The 16,183-nt window shown below is 44.7% G+C and overlaps 1 protein-coding gene across 2 annotated transcripts in view; it reads right to left on the reverse strand.

The window, feature by feature from the left end:
• The window catches only part of LOC120843915, a 248,074-nt gene that overhangs the window by 69,172 nt on the left and 162,719 nt on the right, over positions 1-16,183 (reverse strand). For both annotated transcript variants that reach the window (XM_040215388.3, XM_040502768.2), the window contains exon 4: positions 14,209-14,379. In XM_040215388.3, the coding sequence (XP_040071322.2) occupies positions 14,209-14,379 (171 nt within the window). The remainder of the gene's footprint in view (positions 1-14,208; positions 14,380-16,183) is intronic.

The raw sequence follows: 16,183 nt of genomic DNA on the forward strand, positions 1-16,183 counted from the left end.
AACCGTTACATCAAAGAAGTACTTAAAATAACTCTTGAACGGTTTTGCGCAAAGGAGCATTTTAGGGGGTGCTTAAAAGAACTTTTCAGGAGAGAAAGTAGGGACAAGGCGAAAAAACCCTAAGAGTTCTTTCACGACTAGATTTCTTTTAGAGTGTAGTAGTGTGGCAAAGGCAGTGGCATCACAAAATATGAAGTGTTAGTATGAATAAAGTGTGCATCTAGAGGCTGGATGGCGCGAAGCTGCCCTGTGTCGTGCACGGTAAGCGCATGAACAATGCATGGACGTCTTACTTGTACGTGCCATCTGGGGTAAATGCGACTCTCGCAGAGCGTGTTAGAGTGTGAGGCGCGGTGGACGCAGCGTACGGGAAACAGAACAAGGCGCCATGAAAGTGAGGGAGAGGAGGAAACGAAAGCGCGCGGGGACGTCAGAGCGCCGAGCTCTGATTCGAATGATTAGTGGGTAGACCTAAAGCTAACGGCATTTGTCTTCACTGCACTCGTCGAACGCGTTCTAATGCGAAAGGCAAACGCCGGACGCCGGCGTGGCGAGTCCTAACGGGCTCGACGAGTGCAGCGGAGACAAAGGCCGCTAGCTTTAGGTCTACCCACTAATCATTCGAATCAGAGCTCGGCGCTCTGACGTCCCCACGCGCTTTCGTTTTCTCCTCTTCCTCACTTTCTCGGAACGTTAAAAAGCGCCAGTTGCGGCAGCCCCGAACGGAGCCCTGGCGCCAGCTCGTGGAAAAGGGGAACCAAACATTCAAAATATTTCACACCGTTGTAGCAAGGTAAAGGCGGGCTTCTGTTTTTGTTTTGTTTTTTCCTTTTTTTTTTTTTGTCGCTTTTCCGTGCGCTTTTAATTTCCGGGTAAGCCCGGAGCGCGCTCGTTTTACGGAGCAGAGTTCCGCGGCTTGTCTTAACACTCGATGTTTTTGCCCACCGAGAGTTACATGGAGTCACTCAAGGAAGGGTTCCTGGTTGCACTGGTGTCCAGTCAGCATGGAGACCAGCACTGCCCCAGCGTTCGGCCGACAGTCTGCCTGTTGGCTTCTGTCGTTTCTGGTACCGAACCGGATATGGTTAGGTGCCAGCCATATAACACATTCTGCGTTAGAACAATGTGGATTATGGCTCGCCTATATCAGAGAGAAGCACCGCGCATCACATTCGGCGGGTTCCACTGGCGCACTGGCGGTCCCGACTCCCGACTCACCAAAACGGAGCGTTTTGTTGGGTCGGGAGTCGCGACCGCGTCGAGAGGGCGCGGACTGTGCAATGCGTGTGCGTTCTCGGACGCGGGAAGCCCACACAGCTAGGGTAGGACTTGGTGCTGCGGGCACGCTGTCCAATGTAAATGCGCAAAGTGAGATGTTTCAAGGGTAAAGAGAACGGAAAGAGAAGAGGAACAGTGCATAGGTGGCATGCAACGTGCATCACAGAGGCAAAAAACAGTCCCAAAATCTCCATGCGTCTAGATCCTCGAAGAAACTTCGGACACCTAATCACTGCTAGCTGGAAACAACAGACTGCGAACGACGACATACTGGGGGCTTTCCTGCGCCTCGCGCACAGCGTTCAATTGAGAATTATTACTATCTTTGAGTGCTAACAAATAAACAACAATACATGCGTGCTGATTATCATGCGAACGTGTAGAGAACATTCATCAAACCATTCATGCCATGATAAAAAAAAATTGTTTTTGTTTTTGTATATGTTTCTATTTAACAAACAAAACCATCAACTGCTCTTGAAGCTCTGCTGTTTAGACATGTGAAGGCAAATAAGATATAATGATAAACCCTAACACCAATATCTGCAAAAAAAAAAAAAAAGCCTTTACGCGAAGTTTTTAGCAGCATGTAGCTTAGTCTATCAAACAATCTTAAAGGGGCACTCAAGTGCTTTTTGGAGAAGCTTGTTTTTGGAAGCATATTGTTTGTTGGGGTTCAGTCAATAAAAATGACCAATTCTAAATGGCAAGGCGCCCTAGTAAACTCACAGCAATAAAAATACACAGGCACTATATCCTCTTGCGGGGTCCATCCCGTGTCTCCACCACCTCCATAGAATTCGACCAATAGAAATAGCGAACTGCGAAAAGATTGCTAAAGTTATTATTATTGCTCTTTTTAGGCACATGCACATTATATTTTGACAACAACGTCAAATCTTTGGCTGTAGGTGACGTAATACAGCTATTATTGTTCGAAAAAGAGCGAACTACGTTTTCTCCTCGCCTTGTTACGCGGGAGTGATGTGCCCACGCGGCGACGCGGCTCCGTCGTGGAAAGCGCGTGGCTCGCAGCTTATCTCGCCGCGAGAACGATAAGGAAGAGGATCTTCTTCCCGAGGCTCCCACTTCCCGTTCTCAAAGCAAGGTTCACCGAATCGATCGGCTCGTAGCATCCACAGCAGTCGGTTGTTAGGTGACACGGAGTATAGCAGTAAGTGCTTAAAGGCGCCAAGAAGATGGCAGCCAATGAAAACTCTTAATGTTCTCGCTGAAACATGAAAATCGATAATGACATTGAACTGGACAAAAATAAGTTGCATCTGGTTCTAACGCCTAACATTACATTTGGGCGAAGAACGACTGCTGGGCAATGCATTGTTTAGCGCTTTTATTTTTTTAAAGGGAGGGGTACCGAAACCCGGAGTAGGTGTCGCTGGCAAAGTGACCTCTAATTGCCTTGACCATGCAGGAGGGCAGTGGTCGCCTGTTCTTCTGTCCAAGTCTCCGCCACAGCCAAAGCACACACTGCCTATAGGCAGCGAACCGGAAGCGCCTGAAACGATGTCCACATTTATTGAATGTAAGGAACACCCACCAGCCATACACCTGAGGCAATGACCAGACTAATCAGATGTAATAAGCAATATTCGCTACTCTGAAATCTACACCTCTCTTGTGATTGTTTCCCCGGAAAAACCATCATATATTATGGTTCTCTTTTATGTTTCCTTTCGCTGTGCATGTGATGTATTTGCAAACAAACAAATGATCGGCACAACTAACTATACACCAACTCATGTTTATAAACAAACTGGAGCGCCCCTAGCAGACGCCACCGGCGCCGCGCATGCGCAATGGAGTGTGGGAAAGAAGCTCGCCTTTGCCCATAAACAAACCATTGAAATGCGATGTTGCCGGCGTCTGTGTGACTCCCCTTGTATTTTTTTGCGTTTGAATAGTTGACTACGTTTTCCTTGCAATGTCTGACTACTTGAGCAGCCTCAAGAACCGACGAGAGACAGTAGTCCAACGCTGACTCCATGTCAGTCTATAAAGCCACGTAACATCTATTCTCCCGGCAGCCAGAAGAATAATTTCCCCGAAATTCAACCGGCAGTTGACTCCCATTGGACCATTGACTGTCGCCAAGGGAAGGCGGAGGCGAAGAGGGGGGGTTTAACACTGGCCCGAGGGATACACGCGCGATGAAGTGTCCCTACAGCGTGCAATTCGCGTAACGAGTGTCGATGAAACGTCAGCGTCGACAATACGTGTCCAGGAAAAGTTGTCCATGAAACGTGTTTCCATGAGATGTTGGAAGAACAAGAAAATCAGCATTCTACCGGCAGTTGTATGATTTCAGACAACCAATGGGAGGCGATCGTCGGTAGAATTTCGAAAATTTATTCTCCCAGCTGCCGGGAGAATAGACGCTGTCATAAAGCTACCCGTCCTTATCCTTGGCCCGCGGCTTGGGAGGCATGGGCATGGAACCAAAAACGCACGGCAAACAAGAAAAAAGCAGACACGCAAAGCGAAAAACATTCAAAAGCAGTTGAACGCTAATGATGATTTCTATTCAAAGCTATCACGCCGCTTCAATGCGTACGCAAGAAAAACGGGGGCCGAGGCAGAACAGCAAGTTTCGCGACCGGTAACACGAAGTTGTACTCACTCGTTCGAGGTTGCCCCCATGTTTCTTTCACCATAGTGGCGCATGTTCAACAAGGCCAGCTGTAGCACACCCGGATCGAGGCACAGCCCCTCGAAATCCGGGTGGCTTGTCACGCAGCTCTGCCGGCCCTGCTGCTTGCGAACGGCGGCCGGGTAGTCACGGCAGCAGACACACTCTGCGACGGTTTCCATCGGCACGCAGCAACTGCATTGGCACCTTAAAACAGAAAACCAGTATCAGCTATACATATGAGAGGTATAATAAACAGCTCATCACCTACCACTTGGTGTTCCCAAGCCGCTGGGTTGCGTCGTCGGTTTCGTCGTCTTCCTCCGGTGTCGACATTGAGCATCGCGAACTGTCGTCCGAGTCCGTCGCGTTCGAGGCATCGGCGTCGCGCGTAGGAGTGGCGTCGTAGGAGATTGAGCTGATATCTGCCGTCCGCCGAAGAATTTCCACCTCCAACGGTGTTAGATTTGGCAGGTCCATCTCCGCACGACGCAAGACTTGAAGTAAACAAAATGAGTCCCAACGAGAATCCATCAAATACGCGCACATTCGGAAGATCACTCCGCCGGTTCGAAGTATCAATCCGCCGGGAAGCCGTCACTCGTGATTGGATGGCGCACGCCCTTCCCTGCTGCCTTCCCGTCCGACAGCGCCCCTGACGGCGTGCGCCTAGGCGCAGAACAGCGATCTTTGATTGGATTTTTAATAGGGAAATCGGCCGCCCTTGAATGTAATTTTGGGATTTCTAGGATGCTTAGAGCCCGCAGATTGAGTTATGACAATAAATAGACGATCTCAGAATCCACTTGAGTGCCCCTTTAAGGGGTGATGTGGGGCTTGAGAGTAATTTTTTTTTTGTTTACAAAGGAATACTTATCATATTATACACTGGTATAACACATCTCACACCTATTCTAAATATGCAATCAGATATTGAATATCTTTAATAGAACCAGAGTTACGGGAGATTGGCCTAATTTGATCAGGTCATTTGTTACGGGTCGTTAAAGAAAAAGTATTCGTAAATTATCAAAATTTTTAATGCAACTGTATTCACAAAGGTGTAATTTGTGTGGTGATGCTATTTTAGATCTTAACTGAGAGGGTTATGTCACTAAAAAATGATTGCAATTATAGTGTAAAAGAGATGCTTTCTCATTATTTAAGAAAGTAATTAATTGGATAGAACTCTTTAGCTGGAAGACTATAAAAATAGCATCACCGCACAGCTCCTTTCTTCGCGATTAAAATGGCACCAAACGTGTTAATATTGTCCAAGACAAACTTCAGAAAACGCCTGTAAGGCATCGGTACTTGTGAAAAAAGTGTGAAGAGAGAAAAAAGCCCTTGAAGTATATGTGTATTCCTACTGAATGTTCATAGAAAATTAAGACTTTATATTTTTCTTTCATACTTAAAAATTAGATAGAGCAATAATATTTTGCACAGAGCTGGGTGGGTAGGTCTAAATTTCAGAAAAGCCATTTTCTCAAAAGTGAATTTTCTCCAGCTTTTTACCCTTTAAAGACCAGCCTCCCCCCTTAATGGCATGTCGCTAAAATACGAAGAACAAAACATGAAAACGAAAATATTCACTAAGTCATTGACAGCCTGTGCATCTCACTAGCACCCGCAAACAATCAGACTGCGGCATTGGTTGATAAGAACGCAAAGCGCCAATCACAAAGCAAGAAACGTGAACACAAGAATCGGAGTTCCTCCGCGCTGTCAGTGAGTGTAGTGTCGTAAGTTGCCTCTTGCCCAGAGGACGTATTCACGTATTTATTGGTCGATATATCTGCATACATAAGGTGGTACAATTTACACGTGGATTTTCATCTTCATTAGGAAGTGAAGAAGCTACCTGGGCTGCCCGCCGTCACTGGGGTTTAAGTCGCAGGAAACTCGGCCAACGCGAGTGTGCTATCCAAGTATTTTGAACAACAGAGCTTTAGCCATAATATTAGGGAAGTGAGTAAATGCTGAAATCCAATAAAGAAATTCATTTTGGTGCCGGCGAAACAAATGTATCTCAGGGGAATTCGAAATAGTTTGCGTTCACCTCCGATCTGCATGCTTACACGTGACATTTGTCTGTTCCCGTCAGCCGAGATTAGAGATCGTTGATAGAAGGAGCCGCACTTCAAATTCGATCGATTGGACACAAAACCAACTATTATTTCTACGTAATGCCGTTAAAAAGTCAACTTTAGAACTCTAGAGCATTCGTTGTGGCCGCGCAACTAGGCGTAACTGTACAAATTCCAAAAGTATAAGATAACAAACTACCCAACCCTGAAGCATTCCAAGGTACCATCGAGAAATCTTTAGTCAGACTTAAAAAAGAAGATTTAGGGAAACAAAATAAAGCCCTTTCATCTCGCCAAAACGACAAGGCAGCATAAGGATAAAACCACACGATGTACTCATACTTAATTAGCGCCGGTTTCCCTCGATTAAAGCTTGTAACTCCAATTATCCAAACAACCTAAGGAACTTGTGTTCGCTTAACACACATTAAACTGTCGAGAAGCGGCCAAACCGGAGGAAACAAGGGACGACGTTTTCACAAAGCCTTCGGCTGTTCAAAGTGCCCGTCGGAGCTTACACGGAGACGGGCAGCCCCATTGCGCACGCAAATTGATACGCGTTCCTCACATCCATATGCACGAGGAACCGAGTAATTCGATTATATCGAAGAGCGCCGAGTGCGAGCGGCCGCCTTGGGTCTCGGCCCCAAACGAGGATCAGGAGATAAAACACGAGCTTGGTACTTCGGAGCCCAGTTCGTAAACCAACGACATCCGCGGATATTCTTCCGAAAAATATAGCCACGGGTTTTCTCAGGGAGAACGGGGAGGTCTCCCGAGTACGCGAGCGCCCGTACGTTCGCGTAGAGAGTTTTGCAAATTTGATTAGCTTGAGGTAAATTAGAAGCTATCTAGTAGTCAGCCGCAACAAAGGCGAACCCGGGAGCGCCACTTCTTTTCCTCGTGGCATGAAGAAAGAAAAAATCGCCTGCTTTGCTTCTTCTGGGATCCTTGAAACGGTTATTTGATAAAGTTAAATTGCGGTCTGGGAAACTCACCCTTCCTCGCGCGATGGCTGACGACATTTAAGGTTTATTCTGTACCTTTTTTCCCGAGAAACGCGTAAAACCAAAGGAGTCCCCTCCGAATAAGTGGAAGGCGCTAAACTGCTCCCTACCAACATAAGGCAAGACGGCCGATCTTTTCCGTAACGGTTATTTCGGCGGTAAAGTTGCTGAACGTAAGAAACGTGATCAATAAAATTAAGATGGGAAAGTATCAGGATTATTTCTAATCAAATGAATTTATTTGTTTGATTTTAATCAAATTGATTTGATTTAAATTTTGTTAATTTTTTTAAAGTGCCAATGAAACGAATTTTCGGCTAGGTTAAATCAATTTATATTGGGATTTTACTAATAGCACTTCAATACTAGTACTAATAGCAAATCTAGCTTCAATCTACTAATAGCACACTAATAGAATTCAGTGGGCCAAAAGAAAAAAGGGAGAAAGTAAAAAATCTGACTTTCGGTACGAAAATCCGAAAACACAGCGGACTATTTCGTACCACCTTCCCTTCTTAAGCTCTCTGCCATTTCACTGTGATATATCCGCGGTCCCTTAAGCGCGTCACTGCGGGTCCAACCCCACGTCACACGACACCGGATCTCACTTAATACCTTCACCCCTAAGCTGGCATTGCGGTGGAAGCTACGCGCTTGCCCGACTAATCAGCCGCCTTTGTTTCATCACCTGACCTCATTCTCTGCGCGTTGGTATGCGCGAGGGAGTGTGATCACGTGGGAAAAGTGTGGCTGGCCCAACGGGCACATAGCTTCCACGACACTGTCAGTTTCGGGGTGAACGGGGTGGGGAAAGCAACTTTTGTCTGAATTTTGAGCGACGGGCTAATCTTCTAGGAGGAGAATGGCTGTGGTGCGGGTACACAAACGCGAGTCCGAGGAAAAGGGGACTCCCCCCTCAATTGTGTCTTCTCCAACTGTTTGGTACAATGCGGGATTTATGAGTTGAGGAGGAAAGCTAAACAGAAAAAAGAGTGAAAATTATTTCATGACCGCTTTAAGTCTGATTAATTTGATATCAATCAGAATAATTTTATTTAAACAAGTATAGCTAAAACAAATAAATCATTATCGCGATATGTTTCTTTTTTAAACACGGTAAATTGATTGATCCGATTGCTCAGACCGTTCGATCACTGAGAATAATGCGGAATAAATATATACTAAAAATTTAAACTAGTCTCTAACTTTTTTTTTTTTTTTTTTATAGACACAGATCCCGCCGTGCCGTCTCACAGAAGTAGCTTGATATTTAAGTTAGTGTAAGAGTAGTATTTGCTTTCTTTCTCGTTCCGATTTGTTTGGAATATGCCGTAAATAAGATATATGCTGGAGATAATTTTTAGGGAAGGAGTTGATTAAAATCATTATACTAAAAAAATATTGTGATTTTTCAAAAAATGTATTTTTAATTTTGTTCTTCATCTGAAGGAAAATATACAATTGCAATGGAAGGAATCAGCAAAATGGCCTGCCGAAGGAGCGAACTTTGAAACTTCGCCTAAGTAATTTCATAAACAAGTTTCTGAATAATTTCCCTTTCAACCAACTCACAACCATTTGTAAAGGTTGACCCTTACTCATTGCACATCTGTTTTACTTTATAGACCAGTGTCTGCTCTATTCCATGGGCGCCGCGGCGTTTTTGTTTATGCTGACGCCATGACACAGTAGGGGGGCTGCTGCTTTTGCAAGACTCCTTTTTCATTTAGAGACCTTCACCCATATTGCAGTGCAAGAATGCCAGAAATGCATAGTCAAGAAGCTCCGAGAAGAACACCGTTGCCAAGAATGCTGTAAAAAGCGAAAATCTTATTTTATGCGCGGCCCCTCTCTTCACAAGATCCTGCGTTTGGAACTATTACCTCTCATTTTTATCGCTGGGGGCTAAAAGTTTGAACACCGGTCTATAGGCATTGTAATATAGCCACAGTACTATGTGGTAGGGCATAAAAAGGGAAAGATTATTTTAATCTTCTCATTTCGTTCAAGTAGACCACTAAAAATAGGCCCCAAATTATTCTTCCACAACTAGCATTCACAAATGCTTAGTTTTTTTCTTGCTACTCATCAGTGAACTGATTATCTAAATGACATATCACAATAGAATCAATTTTATTTCTTCTACAGTTATTGAAAACTGGTTGAGCAACTTGTTGATTCTAAGAATGTTAAATGCATCGTTTCTGTTGTAGCATTGTAACGATTCGTTGTTGTTATTTCATTATCCGCAGAACATGGTGTCTTTCATGCTGAAAACTTTAGATGGTGTGTGTATATACATTTAGATCGTGTATCCTCCCCCCCCTCCCCCCCCTCCCTCCCCTCCCCTTTCCCCCCCCCCCCTCCGCCCCCCCAAGGCCCTACAAATTGCTAAGCAAGACACACACGCGTCTTGTTTCCTGATTTGTAGTTATGCGTTCTTATCGGCTGATACCTCTATTTTATCGATTGCGGCCCGATAATAAAGCTTGCGAGTCTCAACTTGCCACGCTCCGCATTTCTTAAGATGTCAATTTCTATATACTTACTGGCTCCTTAAGACCCAAAACAAGAAAACTTGGCTAACTACGTTCACGCTTGTTGCTTCATGATTTTTCTTTTGTCGTTCTTGTCAGTTAACTGATGTTGCTATCTCATTGGTAGCGGAGCAATACTAAGCCTTACGGGACTCTCCACAGGCTGCGCGTTTGCAGCTCTCAGTGAGTATGGAGAATGAAACGGACGTTACTCCTGCATTGCACCACCAACAGTCGACCTATAGTTCGCTTCAGCTTAAGTCCAGACGCAGCGGATGGCCTGACGCCAAACCAAACAGCGTCAAAAATGCAAACCACTAGGCGTTTCTTATTTATGAATGGTTCAGCAATGATATAACATGCACATAAACATGACGAACAGCGTGCTAATGCGCTGTTGACAATGGCTCCATGAGCTTGTAGCGTCGGGTGCGTCTGGACTTAAAGAGTCACCGAAGTGAATTTGGAGATCGTCTATTTAAGGGGATAACCCTACCTGAGGGCTCTAAGCACCCTAAGAAAACCAGAAATTACACTCATGGAAGGCCGATTTCTCTATTAAAAATTGTGTTAAAGACCGTGACAGGTGCCGCTTTCTACGCCTTGGAGTGGACACCAGGAGGCGCCGTCGGACGGCGTATTCAAACAATAATTGGTGTATTACGTCTTCTGCGCCCAAAATATCTGACTTCTTTTGTGAAAATACAATGCAGTACGCGCACATGCAGAGCAATAATAATACCTGTCTTGAAATCTCCACGCAATTCACTATTTTAACTCGAGCATATATATAGAGGTTGTCGGGATCCAAGGACGGCCCTTCGCAAAAGAAAATAGCGCCCGCGTATTTTTATGGCGGTGAGTTTGCTAGGACGTCTTGACACATAGAACTGGTCACTTCTAGTCACTAAAGCCCAACAAACAAGATGACATCAAAAACAGGCTTCTACAAAAAGCACCTGAGTGCTATTTTAAACTGAAAGGAAGTAAGCACGCTATTGTAATCAAGCGCTCGATTCAATGACAAGGAAACTTATTTTGTTCATTTTATATGTTTCTGTGGGACGTGTGGGTTATCTTTTCCGCCCACACAGAAAGTAAAGGCAGACTTCTTATAAAAGCGAGCGAGTTTAACATGAATACCTAAAGTCGAAAGAATAAAACACAGAGGACATGTACAAGACAAACGTGACTGTCTTGTGCTTGTCCTCCGCATTTTATTCTTTAGATGTTTAGTTAAGACAGAGCCCTCACAGAATGCCGTCGAAAGCTGGACCGGGTAGGGATTCAGTATCCTAACTTGGGAAGCTGTTTCGGTCGCGTGAGCTCTCACGCTGAATCAGCCCCTTCCGCGGTATTGACGTCGCGCCTTTAACATTCACCTTTAGTCCACAAATGACCAGGTTGCTATACCGCATTCAATATTCCAAACGTCGCTATCTGTGGGTGTGAGAGTGGAACGTTTACTGCAAAACTGGGTGACTGCCTCCAACGCTATGTTCATGTTCCTCCTGCTTAGGTGATGATGACTAAAACAAATTCGAGTTTTTTTGTTTGCTTTTTACAATTGCGTCTCTAGTATTTTGAATAAAATGCCATATATTTGAATAAATGAGTCCGCGAATTTTAAGGGTTGCAATACGCAACGCTATATGATTTATCTCCACATAACATTAGAAATAGCGACCGGTACGGCCTCCTTCAGCCAATAAAACAGACGAAGCGAAGACCTATACAGCTGCGGACCACATGAAGAGTGCACTGCGCTAATATTATGCCACGTCCCTCGCCTCTACTTGGCGGTTAAATCGTTGGCGCCGTAACTTTTAACGTTTATACATGCTATGGTGCAATGAGATCTAGAATTTTTTTTTGTTGAACTCACTACAAACATTTTCCTGTCATACACAAAAAGCTAGCATCCATTTAAAATCTGTCAGATGTTCATCGGCCACTGATATCTCTAAAATGAAAGAAAGGCCTGGAGTTATATGATGATTATGCGACGGTGTACCAAGCTAGCGGAGTGCAGAACATCGCCGAAAACAGCAAAGGCGCATTGAAATCGGGGCAAAGAAGATACAACTTGGACATTTTTCGAGACACTACAGGGTGATTCAAGGAGACGCCAGGCTCATTAAATCGACCGCAAAATTTGGTTTCTTAACCTATCGCGCTACGACTTTGTGCAGCGTTGACCACAAATGGTGCTTTTTTTTTTTTTTTTGTAAAATTAGCAAAGAGCAAGTTTACCTGAGGAAAAAGTAAAGTAAGAAAAAGGCTTAGCTCCTATGGAAACGCAGCGAAGCCACCGGTCTTCAAACAACACGGCGCCGTTTCGCACGGGAGACAAGAGACGGCGCAAGTGGTCGCGACACCAACTGCCGCCAACGAACGAGTATACGACGCCGAGAGCCGACGTCTTTAGCAAGGTAAGGAACTGCAGTTCCTTGTTGATACCGCGGCTGTTTTTGTCTCTGCGACTGTCGCCGCCTGCCTAACGCGCGCCGCTTTTGAGTCGAAAAGATCGTCTGCTAAAAACGCCGGCTCTCAGTGCCGTATGCTAGTTCGTCGGCGGCGTTCGTTGCGTCATCTCTTGTCTCCCGTGCGAAACGGCGCCGTGTTGTTTGAAGACCGGTGGCGTCGCTGCGTTTCCATAGGAGCTAAGCCTTTTTCTTTCTTTACTTTTTCCTCAGGTAAGTTGCTCTTTGCAAATTTTACAAAAAAAAAAAAATTCCATCTGTGGGCAACGTTGCACGAAGTCGCAGCTCAAGAGGTTAAGAAACCGAATTTTGCGGTCGATTTAAAGAGCCTGGTGTCTCCTTGAATCACCCTGTAGAACGGTGACGGAGTGTGAAATCCCTCTGGGTGCAAAGATTGTAGCAATTTTACCTTTCGATAATCACAATCCAAAATAAATATGCGTAATGTGACTGATAACTCTCAACCAACTTCACTCTAGCGGTTACTGGGGAAAGAAATTGTGAAGTTCGCTTTTCACCAAAAAATATGCACGAACGATTACCGTGGAGTTCACCATCCATGAAGCACTGATAAACGCGACTGTTTACCGTAATCGTCGAGAAATGCAAATTTTAATACAAAATATTCGGAGCATACACGCAGTAACGCGCTGGTTACATGGCAAGCTCATTTTATGCTCCACCCAGTGGTGAGCACTGCCCGTGCGCAGAAATTAAATTCGCGCGAGGAGAGGCGCCTGCGCCGGGCTTACAGCTGCGCCGCCTGCAGCGGTGTGACGTCACAGGCACGCGTATGGTCTATTGAGCTTTTTCTTTTTTCTAAGGGCGCCGCCGTCTTTAGAATTGTGGTGCCGATGACGCCGTCTAGTGGCCAAAAACTTGAAATACCGGCTGCTTCTGGCAGCACAGCTATATATGTATCTGTGTGGGCAAAGGTGTGGGTACAGGGGCAAATTGGCTAGAATTATTGGCTATGGTGGGCTACGATAACTTGGCTGGAACTTGGCCTCTTGATCCTCCTAGAAAGAACGAGGACGAAGGCGGTGAAGTGTTTTTATTTAGCTCCCACGCTGAAGGTATATATGAGCAGATTAATGCAGTCTATGCTGGTAGGGTGTCGGTAGACGATTTCTTGCTCTTCACATGCCACGGAGCAATAACGTTCCTTGTAGCGATAACCTAATCGGAGTACCTACAGCGAGGTGCAATCGGTCTTCACGCCGTAGACAAAGGAGACGTGAGCATAAACGTGACGTTGAGTCTGATGCAAAGCCCTCGAGATTCACCCTCGCAATAGACTGACCTCTTAAATAAGGATACTTGAGGAACATGTGAAGTTCAATAACATCGGAGCCTCGCTCACAATGCAGCTTCTTGTGCTCATCGAACACATTCCGCGAGTTGTCTCGTGCTTTTTAAAATTATTTATGCACCCGCCGACGACGGATTGATAGCTAGTCAACCCTCATTTTTCGGAAATCGTAAAACGTTAAAAACAAGTATTCGGAACTAAATCATGCACGACGTACGTTTCTAGGCCTTTTCACCAATGCCCTTGGCGGTTGCCTACCTTGTTTGAGCAGGCAATCGAAAATGCACCGGGTTGAGGGTATGTCAGTTGTGCGCTGGTATGAGGTTATGTGGAAAGGGTCTATATCAGGGGTAGCCAAACTGCCGCTCGCAGCCCTCTGGTATGCGTATCCCCACCCTTTCCGCCCTCCGTGAAAGATCACAAGTAAATGTCACAGAATACAAAAAACAGCTGACTTCTTGGCAGCCGTGCCAACACAGGTACACGTACTGGTGTGAGGCAATAAAGGCGGTGAAGTTCCAACCCTCATGATCAAACACCTAGCTGAGCTGCTCGGGACCACTGTGACATCGTCTGAGCCAAACTACAAAGTGTTTGTTCCACGAATAGGGACGCACAATAAGTAAACATACTGAGCAATCGTTTTATGGGTACAATTCTTGTACATCATCCAAAATTAAATAAAAAATCCTGCCATGACTTCTATTTATTGGCTCTGTGCAAATGTCCACCTGGCCACCCTTGGTATATAAGTAGGTTCTCCTCTCGAACATCTTTGCGTGTTGTTCCCTTTTGAGCAAACGACGAGATTTTCTTTCTCGGTAAAAATGGTGCGCCTGTTGTTCTCTGCTCACCGTCGGTGCCGTTGGTGCCCGGCCTTCCCGGGGTGCCGGGCGTGCCGTGGTATCCGTCGCGGCCCGGAACCCCGTCCACGCCGTCTCTTCCCGGCACACCGTCCAGGCCGGGCTCCCCTGGAAGGCCATCTCTGCCGTCCAGCCCAGGTTTACCTGGGTGTCCGGGCTCGCCTGCGAGAACCGCAGGAACATCTTGGGATTCTGGCACACACCCTGATACAAGCAAAGGAGAGCGTAAAACGTTGGGTGGTAAATATACATGGTGTTTTACACGGAACGTGGGCCAAATTGCGTCGGCGAAAGCTAGGCATCGCGCAGAAAATGTAAAAAAAAGGTTGATATCATGTTGCTAAACCGAGTTACCCCTATATTTAAAAAAAATTACAATTACCTGATTTAGATTTAAATGTTCTAGTATCCTCATTAAAGGACCAAAGGCTATTGAATTACGTACCGTATTATCATGCATCACAATTATTCGCGAAACAATATCGCTGAATGCACCCGAAAAAGCCGGGTCCAAAATGTTTTTTTTTTTTTTTTTCACCACTTCATTGAAGTCCGTCGACAGATGCTGGCGTCCAACGTGACTTCCAATCATCGCTCAAAGTAATTCTGCTAGCGGCCATGACCAGTCAACCAAGGAAGTGAACTACCGGAGAGAACAAATCGTTGTGGTCACGGAAGAACAATTTTCGGGTAGTACGGTGGAAGCCGTTTTCAAATTTGTCATTTTTTGAACACTTCCGTGACCCGAAAAAAAAAGTATGCAAATACTAAAATAAATAAAATCATACACGTTTAAGCTGCTTTTACGACCACTACTTCAACGCAAGCATTTCCGGGAATAAACACACGCGATCCTTTACACGAACATAAGGGAATCGCACTTTATCGATTCCATCCAAACTGTACTTTCCACGGGGAAAAGCAATTTCACCTTAGCAGTCTTGTCAGTTCTCGACCACAAGTATAACAAGTCGAAAATGCTCTTCGCGTGAATAAAGTAAGATATACCAAAGAAGAAATAAAAATGATCATGCACCCACTCCGCGCAGTTTTCTGGTAATCGAAATGTATCGCCCAATCGATTAGCTCTCAAGGCTAACGATAACAAAATTTGTTGTAATAAGAAAAGATTTTTTTATGGAATAAAGGCATAGCAGCATTCATCACATCTGGGATAATAGATAATGTCGAATATAATTCATTTTTCTCTCACTTAAAAAAAAAAAAAAAACCTAAACATATTGCGATTTCAAGACGTTGACTATTACGCTATGCAAGAACAAAGTTTCACCCGTTTCACTTTTTCCCGTTGCCCTCGTGAATTATATCTTGAGAGGTTTGTATCGCCTTTCCGATCTAAGAATGGAAACTTTCTCCCTTCAGATGTATATTTTATAACGTGAAAATCCTAGACGGGGATGATCGAAGGCAAAGAATGCCGAGCTGCAAATTTTACTGAAATGAAAACGCGGAAAAAAGGCAAGCGGGCAAATCTCTGATAATAGCGTTTCTGGCACTAGAATCACTTGAAATAAAATTAAAAGAGTATTTATATAAACATATACATAGAAAAATCTCATTCTCTTTTGGAGAATGAGGTTTCCTCCGCGGTTTCCTGAAGAAACCGCGCATACGGCGATATTACATTGAGATATCGGTTCCTTGCCTCACCGAATTCCGCCCAGCCCAAATCAACTTTTGTTTTTCCGTTCATTTTTGCCTCGAAGAGCTGCCTTGAACGCAAAAGCTTAAGCGCGCAACAATTTTAATTTTCTTTTGTGTGCGATGCGCAACAATAACGCACTCTAAAGAAATAAACATATTTCAATAAAACTCGTCAATAACGTACTCTAAAAAAAAAAAAAAAATTCAATAACACTCATAAAGCAAAAACAAAATATTTTTTCGCGCACTTTTTTTTCGGTTTTAAAATTTGGCATTTGCGAAGATACGCCACGTTTTTCCT

Source organism: Ixodes scapularis, unplaced genomic scaffold (genome assembly GCF_016920785.2).
Source record: "Ixodes scapularis isolate PalLabHiFi unplaced genomic scaffold, ASM1692078v2 PGA_scaffold1__304_contigs__length_218370807, whole genome shotgun sequence".
Taxonomy (NCBI): domain Eukaryota; kingdom Metazoa; phylum Arthropoda; class Arachnida; order Ixodida; family Ixodidae; genus Ixodes; species Ixodes scapularis.